General features: G+C 38.7%; 1 protein-coding gene across 1 annotated transcript in view; it reads left to right on the forward strand.

Annotated features, from left to right (window-relative positions):
* Window positions 1-20,469, forward strand: part of LOC149185400 (proteasome subunit beta type-6-like) — a 129,933-nt gene that overhangs the window by 30,765 nt on the left and 78,699 nt on the right. Inside the window, exon 4 of the mRNA XM_089417923.1 lies at window positions 10,293-10,348. Coding sequence (XP_089274049.1) covers window positions 10,293-10,348 — 56 coding nt within the window. The remainder of the gene's footprint in view (window positions 1-10,292; window positions 10,349-20,469) is intronic.

Consider the following 20,469-nt stretch of genomic DNA (forward strand, 5'->3'; position numbering starts at 1 on the left):
ATCCCAGGGAGATGATGCTGTCGAAGTTGTCTCACTATTTGCAGCCATGGGATATTTTCCTTCATATATGATATTGTTTGTTTGCTGTGAGGGTAGCGGGTACCATTTTCCTTTGAGCCATTCTTGAGCAAGTCTTAATTTGGAGTAATGATACATTTTCTGTATATGATTGTGAGGAAAATATATAAGGAAAAGCTCAAAATTGGTGCTCATAGCTTGGTTGATGATGCTCGACCACCAGCACCCTTTGTCAGAAGCTTCAACTGCATCTCGGATGGAGTAATTGTAATTGTGGGGTGCCTGAAGGGGAATGGGTCTGACTGGGGTATAGGGAACATCTTCTTTCTCACTGTCTGAAGCCGTATTTTTCACTGATTTCTGACCAACAACCTCATCAGGTTGTACAGTTTTGGCTACTGAAGGTTCATGCTCCGAATCTTGAATTGGTATTCCCATTTTAACCAACTCCGTTCCTTCTGGATCATCTGCTGTTTGGGCTTCTTCCACACGTCCCTTCTCTTTAGAGTTTTCAGGTGGATGCAGGTCATCTTCCTGCTCGCGACAATCTCCATTTGTAACTTCTGCAATTGATTTTTTCAAATGCTGAAATGCTTCTTGAATACTAACCTGTTCAACGTAATCAAGATGTGAACGTAATGGCATATTGTGCGGCGAACTACGTTCAAAGGCTCGCATGATTATATCGTGTGCCATGGCTCTGATACCACTGTAGCATAAAAACTTATGCTGAAGCACGAAAAGACTGATAGCTTGAAGATTTAATTGTTAAAATACACAGAGGTATTTAAAATAATAATTTATTATTATATAAAATGTATAAGATGATTTGAATGTACAATGAGGACCCTGCTTTTATACCTCAGCAGGTGACCTTTCGTGAACGAGCATGTCTTTTAGACATGCCTTTTCACTTAATTTAATGACTAATTAACCTAAATAATATTTAATTATTTAATATTTATATTTTATTTTATTTAGCTAATTGTTATGAATTATATTCATAGCAAAGATGTTTTTAGGCTTTATAATGGCAGTCTTTGTGGGAAGTGTTTTATTGCAAGTGGTCTGGAAGAGACTTTTGGGGCCAAGGGCAACACCAGTTCTGTCTTGGATTTGGCTTGACTTGCCATCCCAACTTCATACTACAGTTTTTGTACGTGCTAAGGGTTTGTGAACAGTTGAGTGTTGTTACTAGCCACTACTGTAGTTCTCCTTGGTTGGTGATATAGACCTGTTATAATATATACTGCTGGTCGCTTGCTGGAATTTTCTGTTGTATGGAATCTATTGTTGCTGATACAATTATTACTGTTGTTTTGTTTTTGTTATTGCTTCTATGAGCATTTTATTTAGTATCCATTTCTCTAGGTCTTAGTGTGCTGGTCCACAGTTTCGAACAAATGCACCAAAGCTTGGATTGGAGTTCCTTGGGCTTAATAGACCTTGTTCATTCTCCAAAAAAAATTTGTGATCATGGCAATTCTCCCTTAAATGGCTTCATCGTATGATGTAAATTGAAGGAGAGACAATTCTTTAAATTTTCCCTTGGTAGTTGTGCAAACGCTGGAGGGTTGCAAGGCCAAACCCACACATGAATGCAGTGACTTAGCCTATAACATGATTACACCATTTAATCCCTTTATTTCCTCATAGATTGTGCAATAGGGTCCAAATTCATTTAATGAATTGCATGTTAGGTGGGTGTTGAAGGTGGGAAATATTAAGCAAATATCTTGATTTTGGTAGTCTCATCTTAGCAACACCCCAAGAGCATAGTTTTAAAAACTGGAATCGATCTTCTAATCAGCCACCTATCAAGCTGCGTTTCGAACAAGAACCAGATGGAACTGGATTCAATGAACCGATTTAGAAAAAAATACATAAAATACTTAATATTTAATGAAAAATATACTATTAAGCTAAGTCACCGGATTCGTCCTAAACCCCCTACGAATCCTGAATCCAGCGAATCCGACACGATCCGGTCTGGATTCGTGTCCAAATCATATGACACGTTGTGTCCTTTTCCGACACGTCGAATCCGAGGTCGTGTCATGATTTTCAAAAGCGTGTCACGATTTTGGGAAACGTGTCCTATTCATGGTTATGTTAAATTCTTAATCTTCATTTTCATCCTTTTACTTAAAATTTTAACATTACCATGAAATGACTCGGGATGTTTGAGAGTGGTTCCGACCTCATTGGATTTCATATGGAGAAAGTAGAATTTTAGATTTCATTCAAAATCCAGTAGACTTATCAGTTTTTCAGGATTTTAGGATTGGGGGATTGCAATGTTTCCATTGAATTTTGTCATGTATTAGGGTATGGAACTCGTTTTTAATCAAGAGCATCGATCCCTCTATGTACCTTGATGTTAGTGATATTGGTTGTCGAACTCCTGTATCATGACCCTCCTAAAAATGTACGCATCACTGAAACAAAATCTTGACTTGGCATGTTATGCTTGTTCTATCTTATGTTAATGCTTAAAGGGTGATATTAGTGACAAAGATCCCTATACAGATATAGAGGTAATGACAAAGATACCTTTGGATATTAATGCTTAGAGGGTGATATTAATGACAAAGATCTTGATTTTCCAACAAGACTAAAAAATTAGACATTTCTCGTGGTGGCAAGAGGGCCAAGCATAAGAAATAGATAATAGATTGACATTTATTTGAATTTTGTATGTACTATGCATGCTAATAGCTATAAATGAAGATCTATGTTTGAAATCAATAAATTTGTATCATTAATTAAAATGTGTAAGAAATATGATAATATCTAATTTTTAATATATACATATATATATATATATATATATATATATTTTAAATATAAATATATATATATATATATGTTTAATAAAATAATATATAACGTGTCCTAACGTGTCCTGTTCTGGGGCGTCAGCGTGTTCGAATCCGACACCATGAATCTCAAATCCTATGTGTCCCGAATCCCCGTGTCAGGTGACTTAGCTATTAAGATTTCAAACCATTAGAGACAAAATATGCAAAGTTTGCTCATCTATATACCATGCAAGGGTGAATATATGAAAATGGCATTGAGTGCAGTACATATCAGTGACAAAATACATAATTAATGATGCTCTAAATGGCCTCTAAAGTCCAAAAACCACGCTTCAAGCATTGGGCCACTGGCCTACTACAAACCACTGAACAACACGATCACTACTCAAACTCATCACCACTACTAGAAATGGGATCATCAACAAGAGCTAAATAAACATCATGTGGCTCAACGTCTCTAGACTCCTTTGTTTTCTCGACCTTATAATATGGTAGAAAAAACTTAACATGCCTAACCAATTGTTCACTTGAGTGAAGGGTACATTTTTGTTAAGGCCATGGTAAATGAGCTCAATAGTTAATATCACCAACATCAAGGTACATAAAGGGTTTCATGTTCTTGATTAAATACGAATTCCATACCCTCTTACATCAATGAAAATGTAGCAATCTGACGAATCTTAAAATCTTGAAAATTGTTAAGTCTGTTGAATTTTGAGTGGGATATGAAGTTCTACTTTCTCCATATGAAGTTTGATAAGGTTGAAACCACTCTCAAACATCTTGAAAGAATTAATGGCAATGTTAAAGAATTTACTTTAAGAATTTAACATTACCATTGATTTCCAACATTGCTAGGGTTGAGTGAGGTTTTTTGTTTAGTTTTAGGGTTTTAGAAGGGGAGGGTTAGTTTTATAGCCAAGGGGGGCTGTTTTGGGAGGGATACAACCCCATGTTTCCTCCAAAACCACCTCAAAAACTGCCGCCAAGTGCTAGACCTCCCTTGTGTGTGTGAGATTTGATTGGTCAGTTAGGGTTGGTTTGTACCGATTAGGTACTAAACAAGCTAGTTCGGTACAAACCAGCCCATTCGATACCTAATTATTACAAATCGATGCTCCATATGGTTAGTTGGTTGATTCAATATCGCGCCCAGTTCAACAGGCTAATTTGACTGTTTTGGTTTGGATTGACGGTTTGGTACCTAATTGGTACAAACGAGCCCTCCATATAGTCCATTTGTTGATTCAATAGGACGCCCAATATAACTGGTCGATTTGAATGATTTCGGTTTAGATCAGGCTAGTTTTGAAAACTATGCTCAAGAGATGGAGGGTATGATGGGTTGATGATTAGAGAGGGTGGGCTCCCCAAGTACTTGCATTGACTTGTCCCCTTCATAATGGAAGGGGGAATTTTTCTTCAACACCATAGCTTTGTCTAGCCTTTTTATTATACTTTTCGAGCCCACTCTAATTTCAAACCAACTATAACGGAGTTCAGATGATTTATTTGATGGAAATTTATATTGGTAGTATAGGTCCATTGGCTTTGAGATCAATTCAGGCCATTCTTTCCTATGGTGACATTTGAAAGGGTTTTAATCTTACTTTATCCTCTTTTGATTCAACATTGTTACACTAATAAACCAGTCTGTTTTTTGGAGGCATGTGACCAACCAATCTTAAAAGGCTACTCTCTCATTTTATCATCGAGAGCATAGATATTAGCTTAAACAAGAGCTTGTATGTTAAGGTTGAGAAAAATCCATGCCATGTGGTATGTGGGGTCAACTAGGCCCATTGGCTTTGAGATTAATTGTGGCCAGTCTTTCCTATGGTGACATTTGAAAGAGTTTTAATCCCACTTTATCCTCTTTTGATTCAACATTGTTATACCAATAAACCAGTCTGTTTTTTGGAGGCATGTGACCAACCATTCTTAAAAGGACACTCTCCCATTTTTATTATCGAGATTCGAGAGCATAGAAATTAGCTAAAACAAGATTTTGTATGCTAAGGTTGAGCGAAATCCATGCCATGTGGTATGTGGGGTCAACCTCATGGTTAATTATAAGCATGGTAGGCTTTGGAGAGACAAAAGTAGGCACATGGCCTTTGCCTTCTGCATTGCTTGATTGAATCACCATAACACTGGGTCAAATCATAGTATTCAAAACCAGAACCGGTGATCGGACTAGTCCACCTATCAAACTAATTTTTGAATCGGAACTGGAAAAATAAGACTGGTCAGATCTCAATGAACTGGTCTTTAAAAAAATACATGAAATAATAATTTTTAATGAAAAAGACTATTTTGAAGATTTAAATCCATGATTCCAAACAAATAGACACAAAATATGCAAAGTTTGCTCATCTATATACCATGTAAAGGTGAATATATCAAAATGGCGCTGAGTGAAATACATATCATCAAAAAAATGCATAATCAATGAGGCTCTAAGTGGCCTCTAGAGTCCAAAAACAATGCTATAAGCTATGGGGCCATTGGACTACAATCTAACTACAAGTCTACATATTAGTGATCAACATGATCACTCTTGAAACTCATCATTGATTCAACACTAAAGAGCTACATAAACATCATCTAGCTCAAAGTTTTTAGACTTTGGATTGCTCAACCTAATATGGTGGAAATTGAAAAGGTTTAACATGCCTAACCAATGATTTTGGTTTGAGTGAAGGGTTCATCTCTTAAACCTTATAATATGGTGGAAAAATCTTAGCATGCCTAACCAATTATTTTCCTTTGAGTGAAGGGTACATTTTTGTTAAGGCCGTGGTATAGGAGTTCAACAATCAATACCACCAACATCAACAAAGTTCAACAATCAATGCCACCAACATCAAGGTACTTAAAGGGCTTCATGCTCTTGATCAAATGCCAATCTCATACCCTCATGCACGACAAAATCAAATGGAAATAATGCAATCCCCCAAATCTTAAAATCTTGAAAACCATTAAGTTTGTTGGATTTTGAGCGAGATCTAAAATTTTAGTTTCTCCATATGAAATCCAATGAGGTCAAAACCACTCTCAAACATCTTGATCCTTTTCATGGTAATGTTAAAAATTTAAGTAAGTACTTTAAGAATTTAACATTACCATTGATTGTCAACATTGCTAGGTTGAGATGTGTGAGGCAAATAAGAGGGGAGGCATGCTTTTAAATGCTTGGAGGGGTTGTTTTTGGAGGGAAACAACCCCTAGTTTTCCTCAAAACTGCTCATGTATGCCAAAAACCATGTCTTGTTGGGTCCACGACCAAGCTGGTAATAAAACTGACCGGTTTATAATGGAACGCGCTAGTTTATGGAAAAATTAGCCTATTCAATCATAAACCGACCGATTTATGGCCGTTTTGAAGGAAACCCTAGCCCTCCAAGACATCTAATTGGGTTTAATGACTGGTTCAACCATTCTAGCTAATGAACTTGACCAGTTTGATCAGTTACCAATTCGACATGGCCGATTTTGAATACAATGGGTCAAATATAATGAACGGTTGTGCTTGACAAAAAAAACTACTTTAACTTCTTGAAAACATTGTATATCTAAATGAAAATCTGTCAAATGCAATCTTCAAACCTTGGTTTGCTTGAGTGGTTTTATAAGACTGCAAACATTTCGTGATACACACTTCAGCCAAGACCTTCAACATGAATGCCCATCTCTTCGCCATCATTACCCAACGAGGCTTGGTAAGGGTCTGAAGATATATTCTTCTTTTGATTTAGAGTTTGCATTACACTGACATTTAGGGTATTATTCTTAGGTTTTCTTTGCATATCATCGACGTCATCATTGACTTGATGTTTAGACATCGATGGTCGAGGTCGGGTCCTTCAATTGCCCCCCATAGGAAGAGGTGACATGAGAGGAGCCAATGAGTTTCTTCACATGACTATGACCATAGGTTTATATGTAGCCGCCCCATAATTGTTGTGGTTTTAAATAGAGAAGCCTTTGGGTGTTGTGGGAGCCTTGTTGCTGCTTTTGATGATTTGAATTTTGTTGTTGCTGTTTATAGAGGTCCATACCTTTTGAGCTTGATTTTTGGGAGTAGTAGTTGGAGAGGTGCTAGGGGAATCAATGTTAGCCATCAAGGGACAATCCCTAATCCTATTGTCTAGACTTGGCACCTAAAAGATGTATTAGGTAAGTCCATACACCTGATAGAGTGTCTTACAACATTAGTGTGACATAGATATAGATACATTTTTTAAGGTCCTTCGAAATATCGACTTGGAGACAAACATGTTGTGGCTCATGACAAATGTAAGAGCAAAAATTTGATCTATAGGATTTCCTAGGATCAATGTCACAAGGTTCGCCGAATTTGAACCTCAAGGTTTGAAATTTGGCGAACCCCCCAAAACTTTCAGATTCGTTTAGGTTCGCCGAACCTGAAATTCGAACCTAAAGGTCGAACTTGATCAAATTCAAACCTAAAGCTGAATTTGATTAAATAAAATTGAGGTTCACGCTTATGGTTTATAATTACTTGACATTATTGACTTCCTTTTTAAAATTTTGAAATTTGAAGATGTTCTCCATGATTTTGCAATATAGTTGTATTGTAATTTGTATGTTTAAATTCTGATTATGTTTAAATTTTGTGATTTTTTCAGAGATTACAAGTATTTGACATTATAGATATTCTTTAAAATTTTGAAGATTGAAACTATGTCATTTCTTTTTGCATTTGCAAACTACTATGGTGTATGTTTACATTTAACTAATGCCATTGATAATTAATGTTATTATGATTAAGTTATTCATGTATGTTTACTAATCAGAATTCTTACTCATATATGTTTATTGATTAATTTTGGTTTTTGATTATTTTATGTTATATATATATATATTGAAAAATATGTATAGTCGAACTTAAAGCCTAACCTCATCGGAAAATTCAAATTTGAATTGAAATTAATCGTTGCCGAACTCAATTTCGAACCTAAATCGTGTGCCATAGCCTAGGATTGCAAAGCTGGGTCAAGGAATGTGAGCCAAATTGGACAACACAATTGAGTGACTTGATCCATAGAATTTTTTTATACCATTTGTATAACCCAATTGACGTATTGTGACCAATACAAGAGCCGTAGACAATAGTAAACGCTGTCAATGCTAGATTTTGGTGCATTAAGATGGTTAGTAATTGTGGCTGGCATGCCTCACATCCATAGTAACTACATCTCCTATGGCTGATCCAAGCCAAATTAGTATGTTAATTGATCCAGGAAAGTTGGCCACTATAACCAACCTATACTGTATTTGTTACTTTAGTTGACGATCAAAGCAATCATCTTGAACTTGTTGGCATTATGATGTATGTGTTGTACTTGATGGCAACCCACTTGTAGCAGAACAACTCACCTGTATATGGTAACTAGATGAATCTACAGAAGAGATATCAGATGTGATAGAATGCATGACAATAGTGTTTACAGATGTGATGAAATGCAGGGCAGCTTCAAGGAATCAGAGCAGAAGGCAACTCACTCAGATGAAAGTATAATAGGTAAACAACAAAGAACTACAGATCAATCTTCACAGAATGAAGAAAGAGAGGTATATGCAGGGTCACCATTGACCAAGCTGCGTATACACGCATGTTCACTGTATACAAGCCGCGTTTACGTACACACGCACTTTCATAGAAGGAAAAGCGTGTATGCCTAGGAAAACTAAATTTTTGGTCCGAGGTATTTGGTCCATGGTATTGGTCCAAGGTATTGACCCTAGGTATTTGGTCCAAGGTATTGGTCCTAAGTGGTTTTGGTTCATGGTATTGAGAAAGGCCTAAGACTATAAAAAGAGGAGAAGATCATTAGGCCAAGGTGTGTAAGTATCGAATATCTGATGAAGTGTGAGATCTAATATGCAGGTTATTGGCTTATGGTGCTGTGCTTGATCTGAACCAAGGATGAACCTTAGCGTTTGATGAAGGATAAGATCTAATGATGTATCAGGATCTTAAGGCTTGAAGTGAATTATCTTTATGTAGTTTGATCATGTATCTGAATAACTGGCGCATGTTGTAGTCTGTAAATATGATGATCTGGGTATGACTGAAGTCTGGAATACTTGTAATGTTTAAATCATCATTTACAGATCTGTACGCAGGTTCACTTTAGAAAAGGAGCGTATACACATTGGTTCTGCATATCAAAGCAGCGTATACATCATAAATTTGATTTGCAGATCTGTACGCTGGTTCGCTTTGAGGAAAGCGCGTATGCACGCAGGTTCGACACATGGAAGTAGCGTATACCTTATAAAATATGTTTTAGTTGCTTTTGTTTGTTGTTGCAGTGTTTTGGGTTTTGGTTACTGTATTTTGGTGACAGCATTTTGAATGATGAGATTGATGGGTTGTCAAAGTGATTGATTGATTTGGTTGTGGTTGGTTTAAAAGGAGATTGGTTGATGCAGATATATTTGATGATTGAATGATGTTGTTAATGGATCTAGTTTGAAAATTTATGAAACGTGGTCCCTGGAAGAAAAGACAAGGTTTTTGCCTTTTGTAGGCTGGCACCTACGTACTAGCAAAAATATCAGCTAGTACAAGTGCTAAGGGGTTGTAGCTCCCTTCCAATAGAAGTTGGAGAACGAGAGAGGATTGTAGCCTTCTGCAGGTAGAAACCTGCGTATTGGTATAAGATTGCACCGGTACAAAAATTGTAAACAAAACTTTCTTATTAAAAGAAGACAAAGACGATTGCAGTAGGTGGTTTTCATCCACATTGGGTTTCCACCTTATATTTTGGTGTTCATGTGTGTTGCTTATGTGTGATGCTTTATTCTGTTTTTACTGCACTGTCTAATGAATTCCTGATATATTCGTTAAAGTTCAATGCATGATAATTTGGGTAAATCAAAAGATCTCTCTGCATATACGCTGGTTGCACTAAGTACAGTTGCGTATACAAATCTGTTTTTGAAAATTAAATTATTGATCAGATAATACTGATTCAGCCCCCCTCTCAGAATTATTTCCACAGAACTGTCATGTTCTACCTTTTGACATGGATTATAAATTCCCATGTATGTCTTCAAAACTTCTTTGGTACAATGTCTATTGAGTTTTATTTTTTTCTATTTTAGCTTATCTTTTCAAATTTAAAACTGCATATTAGTTTGAAACAAAAAGGGATATATAGAAGTTCTCCAGCCCATAGTGTGCGTGAAAATGAAAATGAAATTACCTGGATGTTCATCCTTGTGAATTTTATTAGATTGACAAATACAGAATTTGAGAAGCAACATCTGAGAGTTTGTTATGTCAATACTTGTTAACCCTAAGATGCTTTGAGAGTTGAATGAAAGGGCCTATTTGCTTATATATTAATTACTTTTTGGAATTCTTTTAGTAGCCATCTGATGATTTATTTGTATGCTTCATGACTCTTCTTGTGACAGGCTGCAGATTCACAGGTGGTCTCTGATTATGTGCGCTATTTCCTTCACCAACACATGTAAGTCTTATTTTATGCATTCATTTGGTGTGGGGATGGTTATTTTAAATTATTATATGTCTTATCATTGAAATAAGACATCTAGGCCAGTAAACCTTTTTTCCTTGGAAAATAATCATAAATTTTCATTCATATGAGAAGTAAAGATACATTCTTCAGGTGCGAGATACATTCTTTAGGTGTCATCTCGCACATATGGAAACAGGCAATAGAATAATGCTTCTAAAACTTAAAAGATGCCTTTTCTATTCTTTGCCATAAAATTTCCAGAAATGTCTGGCCAGAAGGCGTCAGTCTACCTTATACACATGACCAAAAAGAGAACTCCAAAAGGACAAACTAGCATCTTGCCTACATTGTTCCTACCCTGGTCAAAATACAAAATTGAACTTAAAACAAAATCTCAAAGGCAGAAAAGAATTTTTGACACTGGGACTAAAGAAATAGACTAGTTTCAAGCAGAACATCTTCATCTGTTTCCTCCAGTTTTACTTTTTCTGACTCAACCTGTTGACCCTACTTGGAGAGTCCATCTGCTACAGTATTGAGTCTCTGTACATGAAGGAAAGAAATCTATTCACAAAAGCAGGCTGCTTCTTTTAGTTGCTCTGCTAGAGGAGTTAATGATACATTTTGAATCAGAAGATTTCTGGAGTCTAGACATCCATTTAATCAGCAGAGTTCCTAAATACTTGTAATCTCCTGACACCTTTATCCAGTGCCAATCTCATCAAAAGTCTGTGCTCCATCAATTTAGCCACGTTATTTTAAGTTTTAACCCAGGCCCTGTACCAGCCTTGAACTCAATGAAATGTTTTTTGGAGAGGTTATGTCCCCAGCACTGCTGAAATCTGCTGGTCCTTGTTTTGCAATCGTTAACTCCAATATGTCTCCTGGGCTTTTCTTTTGACCTTACTTTCAAACCTGAAGGAAACACACACCTGTCAATACACTTGGAAGGAAGGTCATTGTCCATTGTCAAACAGGGCATTCTGGGCCAGTCAGTGTTGAGAAATCCAAGGGCTTGATATGTTGATGATTTCTCTATCTTAGATAACTGCTTGTGAAGTATTTTTATCCCTTTACTTATTCAAACAAGATCTTTTCATATCTGTATGTTTACTATCTTCAACAACCAGCTATCATGTATAATAAGCAAGAGAACAATAACACAAGATATAGGCAGCAGCCAGGGAAAAACCTCTCAAACCTGAGAGGAAAACCCACGGTAATTCTTCTTATAGAATCTTCACTTGACAAAATTTCCAAGACCCATACAAAGACCCTTTGACCAAAGTGTCTCCAAGATCAAGGCTAGAACCTTCTGCTACTGCTGTCCTCTGACCTGCTGTACCATAGATCAGATATGCAACTATAGATGGAAGGATTAGCTTCCTTCTCCCTTCCTTCTTCCTCCAAGCTTCACTTGTTCAAAATAGTTCACTTGTCAAGCTTGTTGTCCTCAACGCTTGCCTTTAGACAAGATGATCTGCTTCCTTGATGTGAACTGTTCAGCAACCCTAGCAGCAGACCTGAAGATGTCACTGTCTTCGCACGTGTGAGTGAGCTACTTGATCTTGTAGCCTCCTCCTTGCCTCACTATGCTTGGAGCTTCCTTCTAGACCAACAACCGAACTCTTTAGGCCTCAAATCAACCATTTTCATGAAGATGACCTAGGACTGTAATGCAGCCCTAATTGTGACCTGTTCCTTCGCACGTGTGAGAGGTTTAGGGCTCTTCTAGCCCTCCTAAACCTTCGCTCTACTTGTCTCTGCTCTTCAAATAAATCTGCCCTTCAAATAGACCCAAGATCGAACTCTTTCCTTGCTAATGAGAGCATATAAGATGATGCCCTAGCCTCGCATGTGTGGACAGATTTCCTGCAGTTATAGATGGCAGAACAAACTTCCTTCTTGTTGACCTGCGGCTCCTTGAATTGACCCTTTCTTCGCACCCTTAAACAAACTTCTTTGCATAGGAGAAAGATCGATTTGATGTGGTGAGAGTATCTTGGAATGAGGGAGGAGAGGCCCTTATTTATAGTCCTCTCAAGGCTGCTCATTAGGCTGACATGGCTTGTCTTTAGGCCGACTTACATAATTGATTTAGCCGACATGAATATAATATATTTTTGCCGAAATTACAATGCCTTTTTATCTTTGCTTGGAGGAGACTTTTACTAGCCATTTGTACTTGAACTTGGAGGAGATATTCCACATGGTTCTGCCCTTGATCTTGGAGACACAAACTTTATAGTTTACAAGTGTAATTTTTTACATCAATGACACAAACCTATCACCTAGCCCAGAGCTCTTCAATGGGAGCTACTACAAACAAATTTTGAGCATGAAACCCATGACTCAAATTTACAAAATATTTTGCTAGATACAATTTACATCATTTACATTGGAATGTGTCATTATGATGACCGAACCTAGTTACACTTTCTTCAACAGTCAGATACCCCATAAAGTGAGACATGGAAATGCGCAAATAGTCTTGCTTTTTCATGAACTGTTTCCTTAAGCATTGTGCCACTGTAACCCCACTCCAAGGATCTTGAACCCCAGTTAATTGAACTGTATCTTCCACAGTTGCTTAGAGAGGACATATGATACAGAGAAACAAATGGGATACTCTTTCTTATGCTTTCCCTTTTCTGCCTCAACTTCCAAGTCAAGTCTTTGTTTCTGAGGGCTACTTCATCAATCCAAAGATTGTCTCTCCATGCAAAACTATCCTTCCCATGACAATTCGTTCCATCATGTTAGTGTTTGTATCTCAGAAAGGTAATTTCCATGAGGTTGTCTACTTGTGGAAATTATCTTTAATGTATCCTATGTTTTTTCTAGAAGCTCACTTTATTAATTAATAAAGTGAATGTTTTTTTTTTGAAAGTGACTTTTAATTAATAAAGTGACTAAAATGTGTTACTTAACGATTCCAGCAAGTAACTAAATCTGATCTATTTGTTTAGATAGCTGGTTTTATGATAATTTTGACATGGTATTAGAGCGCTTGCTCTAAGAGAAAAGTAGATTTATTGTTTTCCAAGTTACTTTAGCAAGCTTGAGAGACATATCTTAGGACAACCACGATGGTAACTGGTGTGAAAATTGAGGATCGACTTGATGAGGTTTCAATTTTCTCGCAAGGAGGTAAAGAATCTCAATGATCTTGAAGGAGCAAGACTTGTGGGTAGTCGTGTACAACACTCCTCCAACCCCATTGCAGACCTCAGGGAGCTCCCAAACATTAGCAATGGAATAAGAAGGACATAAAAGCACAAAGGGTGATCCTTGAAGTTATTAAGGATCATTTGATTATGCATGTTGCATAGAAGACTACATCTAAGGAGATGTTTGATGCCCTAGTTTCACTTTTTGAAAGTGATTGTAGAAATTTCTCATTTTCCACCCCGGTTTTCAGTTTCTCCTTATTTCTCCCATATAGTTAAATGCCCTTTCCCATAACCATACATTTAACAAGCTGGAAAAAATAAATTTGCTGAAAACACAAATTCTGGAAATTTTACAGAATGTTGGAAATTGCAGAAATAAAAATCAGCAGTAATAATCAGCTATTAAAATACATTTAAACACTGATATTTTTGGTCATTGTGACCCTGGAAAAACCCCCTACAACTCTTGGGGAAAACCAGTTTGAGAGCTCTTCTTTATTTCTGGAAAATGCCTTTTTACAGTAAGAGAAATATTAAGCAAAAATCAGCAAGCAAAATTTTACAACTTATGTCAGCCTTGTTGAAACTCAGCCGTGCTGAAACTCCGCCTTGCTGAAACTCTGCCCTGCTGAAACTTCGCTGTACAGATTTGCTGAAACTCAGTTGCTAAAACTCCGCTGTTGAAACTCTGCTGCTGATACTCCGCTGCTGAAAGTCCGCTCCTGAAACTCCGCAGCTCACTCTCCAGAAATCTCCCTTGCTCTCTTGCTCTCCTTCTCTCAATCTGCTCATGAAAGAATGAATGACCTTTTCCTCCTTTAATCTAACCCCAAGTGAATTTTGGGTGATCCAAGTGACTTTTGGGTGATTCCTAAATCCAATGGCTGAAATAGATTGAGATCTAAGGTTGAGATTAAATGCTCATTTAAATCTCACTTTTTATTTTTTAATTCACCCCACTTTAATAAAGACCCACTTAGTCATTTATTTCCAAAGTCACTTTTCCTTTCTAATTTTTCATTGACTTTATAAAGTCACTTTAAAATTAGACTTAGTAACTTTATCACTTAAAGTCACTTTTAAATTAGATTTAACTTTATAAAATTATAAAGTCACTTTAGGAGAAAAACTAAATTCTTTTGAACACTTTTCCCTAGGCCAAAGATCAAAGCCTAAGGGAACCACCTGTCCTTCGGTACCAAATTTCAACACTCCCTCTTACCGAGGAAGGTGTTCCTCACCACATCCATCACCACATCCATCTTGTCTCTGAAGTAGACATGCTTACCCCATGGTAAGGCTTTGGCAAGAATATCTGCAACCTGCTCACCAGTGGAAATATACTCAAGCTTCACAGCTCCCTTCTGAACATAGTCTCTGATGAAATGATATCTGATCCCGATATGCTTTGACCTGTCATGAAATACTGGATTCTCCGTGAGTTTAATGCAACTCTGATTATCACAGTAAATCACTGAAGGTCTTAACGGCTGACCAAATAAGCCAAACAACATCTTGCGAAGCCAGATAGCCTAACAACTAGCTAGACTGGCTGCCATATACTTTGCTTCCGCTGAACTCAGTGCTACTGGCTGCTGCTTCTGGCTGAACCATGACACTACTGCTGAACCCAACCCAAAACAACACCCTGAAGTGCTCTTCCTATCAGAAGCACAACCTGCCCAATCAGAATCAGTGTATCCTGCCAATCTCACTACATCTCCCTGCTTGTAGTCCAGACCATAATCCACTGTCCCCTGCAAGTACCGCAAAATGTGTTTTGCAGCCACCCAGTGAACCTTCCTAGGCTCACACATAAACTGACTCATCGTGTTGACTGTAAAACAGATATCTGGTCTAGTGTTCACCAAATACATCAAGGAACCAATCAGCTGCCTGTACAATGTGGGATCCACCAACTCGGAATCCGAAGCATGAAGCTTCTTCTAGTTGGTGATCATCGATGTCGACATGGGTCTACAATCCTCCATGTGGAATCTGCTAAGGATGTCCACAATATACTTCCCCTGCCCCAAGAAGAAATGCCCCTCCTCCTGCCACACCTCCAAGCCCAAAAAGTAATGCATCAAGCTGATGTCCTTCATCTCAAACTCCGTCGCAAGATCTCTCTTGCAGTGCTCCATGAGTCCCTCTGCACCTGTAATGACCAAGTCATCCACATACAGCACCAGAATGAGAGGCTCCTCACCAATCACAATAAAGTAAAGGTTCAGATCTGCCTCACTCTTTGTGAAACCCATCCCCTGCAAATATGTATCTATCCTGGAGTACCAAGCTGTTAAAATTGGACAACTAGGTCCAAACTCCATGTTCTGATGCTCAGATTAAGAGGCTAATATTTTTGTTGGATTCCTCTTTCTGAGAGGTGTAAAATCCATATAAAAATAGTCTTAATCCGATGAGCAGAACTTATATTTTGAATTTATTATTCTTAATAAATTATATGTGCAAGGTCAGCCAGTTTTGTAATGTAGGCTCACATGCCCAACAGATGTGTCACACACCCTCATTAATGGATATATATACAGGAAAAGTTGGAGAGAATTTGAACACAACACAACTCACATCTTCCTCTCTCATCCTAAAAGTACGAGCTACCTGGAGGGTTGTTGTGACATATGCTGGGCTGGCTGACCAAAGGAGACTTTGCTGGTTGAAGCATCCTGTTGACCGCCGAAACGAACACATACATTTTTCTTGTTTCTGATTTGTCTTCTGTAAGATCTGCTTATATGTTCTATCTGCATTTTGCTTATCTACATGTATGATTGCTGTGAGAAAAGTGAAATTGCTCTTAGCATAGAACATCTACAAAACTTTACATGGTATCAGAGCTGAGGTGAAGACAAACTCACTTCAAGTGATCTCCTCTCCACGTCTTGGGTTTTTGGAGAAGGAGATTCACACTAGATTTCACCGGCCTAGTATGATGCCCTAACATGATGCCCTAACGGAGAACGCAGTCATGAACTTATACGCTGTTCTAAGCAGCCCTAAACGCAGTTAATGGATGCCTTTATATAGAGGATCATATACGTTGTTCATAAAGGATTATATACATTGTTGTCAAAGCACAGTTCATAGAGTATCTTACACGCAGATAATAATGACACGCAGCCATACGCTGGGAACGCAATATATATATGCTTCGCTGTAGAAATATTATGGAGCACAATATATACATATATGCGTTGTTCTTAAGGAACTTACACGCTGTATGATAAATGGTGGACGCAGTAATAAAAGGACACAGTCAACCGCAGTCTAAATTCCACAGTCCTGAGGTGTAGCTGGAGTTATATATACGTTGTGCAATTATTCGCTAGACAGTCCTGTACACATCGCATGAGGTTATATATATACACGCAGAGGTCCTGTACACGTCACAGAAGTCTTGTACGCATTGCAGAAGAGTTATATCAGCCGCAGAAGTTTTATACAATATTATATAAGTCACAGAGGTCCTGTACACATCGCTGAGGTTATATATATACAGCCAGAGGAAAGGCCCTAAATTACAGTCACGCATGCAAACCTATATGTTGTAGTGGATACGCTGGTTTCATGCCGTCATGAGAAATATTAACGCGTCAATGGTCATGCTTTCCACAGTCAACGTTACGCTGTAGTGGAGCCTAGCCGCAGTAAGGGAAGGAGTAAACGCAGTCTCTGCTAACAATGAAGACACATACGCATGTCATAAAGATCCGCAGGCAAAGGAAACAAAGATATTGTTACGCTGGAGATTATATATAGTTCTCACGCTGTCCACGATGGATTACACGTTGTACATGATGAGGTTATACGATGTCATAACGCAGTTACGGAAATTCAATGAGGTCATGTATACACAGGGAAATTCAACGCTATCATGTATACAGTAATATCGCAGTCATGGAAATGTGTACGCAGGGAATAATTTGTCATGTATACGCAGACATTAATATATGTTATGTATGTGCTGAGCGTCATGGTATACGCACAACATGGAAGATCTCATACGCTGTGTATAACACCGTACATGGAGACATATAAAATGCAATCTATACATGAAGCCGCAGCAAATGCACAAAGCCGAAGTCAGCGTATGGAGCCACAGCCAAATGCACGCAGCCACAATATGTTGACCTACGTAGTTAATGAAGACTCCTTCTACGCAGACATGGAGATATCAATATGTTGTAATATATACGCAATCACCAAGACATTTCTACGCTCTCTGCACGGTCAACGTAATTCATTTATATGCAGAGAGACCTTACAGTCAATGTAATTCCCTCATCTATACACAGGGTAGAGAGACCATACTCGTTGGCAAATTTCGCAAGAAATGAAGGCAACATACATGCGGAAATTATGCAAGAAATAAACAACGCAGCAAGACGTAGTAAGATCACTCAGGCAATGGTAGCCGCAGTAAGGAAGATAGTTACTCGCTGTAAATAGAGACACTTAACCACAGCAAGCTCAGCAGTAATGTCTCGGCATCAATTTAAGGATGAGCTTCTCAAATGTTGTCACAACGGTAATCTCTCAGTTATCATTACAGTTTCTATATAGTGTTTATGTAATCATGATGAAACTGTCATTATAATAATGAAGCCCTAAATGAAGCTATCTAACAAAAAGCATAGTGAAGATCTCAATAGATCTCATCATTGGGAAGATGCTGCTGTAACAACTTCAAAAGGTACAGCAAGCATGATCTCAGTAAAGGTGCAACTGTGGTGAATAATGTAATGGGCAGCATCATGATAAATGAGATCATGAGCATGGGCAGCATGATGCAGATCATGGACAACATGATGTATGGGCAGCATGATGCAGATCATGGACAACATGATGTATGGGTAGCATGATGTAGATCATGGACAGCATGATGTATGGGCTGCACAGTGATGCATGAGATCAAGAGCAGCATGATGATGCATGATGCAGTATGAGTCAAATGAGTTCAAAGACTTTTGCAGAGAAGCTGGCATTAAAAGGGAGACTACCACTGCATATACTCCTGAGCAGAATGGTGTTGCTGAACGCAAGAATAGGACTATTGTGGAAGCTGCCCGTGCCATGCTATGTGACCATGGTCTTCCAAAGTTTCTGTGGGGAGAAGCTGCAAATACTGCTGTGTACATTCAAAACCGATGCCCTCATTCCGCTTTGGACTCCAAAACTCCCGAAGAGGTTTTCTCTGGTAAGAAACCTGATGTCTCACATTTTAGAATTTTTGGATGTCCTGTCTATTTTCATGTGCCGAAAGAAAAGAGAAGTAAGCTGGATGCTACTGGGAAGAAAGGAATGTTTGTGGGCTACAGTGAGACTTCTAAGGCATATAGAGTCTATGTACCTGGTCAAAGGGAAAAGCCATGATGTCACTTTTGACGAAGATGCTTCCCTGAAGAAAGTAGTAGATCTTCCTAGATCTGAAGAAAACCATGAAGAAAGACCTGGAAATCTGGAAGAACCCCAGGATGAGACTATGCCTGATGTTGAAGGGCAAATGGACCCTATTGATCCTTCCCCTTCTCTAGGAAAGAGGCCACCATGGCTCAGGGACACCCTCGAAGATGCTGAGGGTCATGCTGCCCCAAGGGGAACATTCCGAGAAAGCAAGAAGCCGTGTAGATACCAAGGGTATCTAGCTGCCATGAGTACTATTATACAATCTGAACCTGGATCTTTTGAGGAAGCCATCAAGCATCAAGTCTGGAAGGATGCTATGCATGAAGAATATGAGGCTATTATGAAGAATGATGTCTGGGATGTGGTCCCGAGACCGAAGGACAAATCTGTTGTCACCGCTAAATGGCTCTACAAGATTAAACATGGATCTGATGGGAGTGCTGAAAAGTTTAAGGCAAGATTTGTTGCCCTTGGCTTCTCTCAAAAGGAAGGAATTGACTATGACGATATATTTGCACCTGTGGCTCGATATACCACCATCCGATCCATCATAGCCCTTGCTGCTACACAAGGATGGAGTCTTCATCAGATGGATGTCAAGACCGCTTTTCTGCATGGTGCAATAAAGGAAGAGGTGTATGTAGAACAACCTCTGGGATTTGAAGTTCAAGATCGAGACACTTATGTCTGCAGGTTGAAGAAAGCCCTCTATGGGTTAAAGCAAACACCCAGAGCTTGGTATGAGAGGATGGATAGTTACTTGATGAAGCTGGGCTTCACTCAAAGCAATGTTGATCCAAACCTTTACTTTAAGGTTGAGGAAGGAAAGCCTCTCATTCTAGTGCTGTATGTGGACGACCTCTTCCTGACAGGTGATGACCCTCTCATTCATCAATGTAAGAGGGAGCTTGCTGCTGAGTTCGAGATGAAAGACCTAGGACTGATGCACTATTTCCTAGGCCTGGAGGTCTGGCAGAGACCTGGAGAGATTTTCCTTTCTCAAGGAAAGTATATTGTGAAGCTTCTGGAAAGATTTGGATGGTGGACTGTAAGTCCGTGTCGACACCAATGGAACTCAACTTTAAGAAGTTGAGTGGCAGCGCTGCAGGGCCTATCTTGGCAAATCCTACTGAGTATCGTCAACTCATAGGAGCTTTGATGTTCTTAGTGAACACCCGTCCGGACATATGTTTTGCAGTGAATACTTTGAGTCAACAGATGGTTGAGCCTCATCATTTTCACTGGGTTGGTGCCAAGAATCTTTTGAGATATCTTCGGGGCACGATAAACCATGGGCTGAGATACACTGCCGGGAGTGTGATACTCCGGGGATATACTGATGCCGATTGGGCTGGCAGTGTGGTGGATCGTAAGAGCACATTTGGATGCTGTTTCAATCTTGGTTCTGCTTCGATCTCATGGATGAGCAGGAAGCAGAAGTCGGTGGCTTTGAGCACCGCAGAGGCCGAATACATTGCTGCTAGTATGGCCTGTTGTGAAGCAGTTTGGTTGAGG

This window comes from Pinus tabuliformis, chromosome 3_2 (assembly GCF_031772625.1).
Source record: "Pinus tabuliformis cultivar Carrire ecotype Pingquan chromosome 3_2, CPIR1, whole genome shotgun sequence".
Taxonomy (NCBI): Eukaryota; Viridiplantae; Streptophyta; class Pinopsida; order Pinales; family Pinaceae; genus Pinus; species Pinus tabuliformis.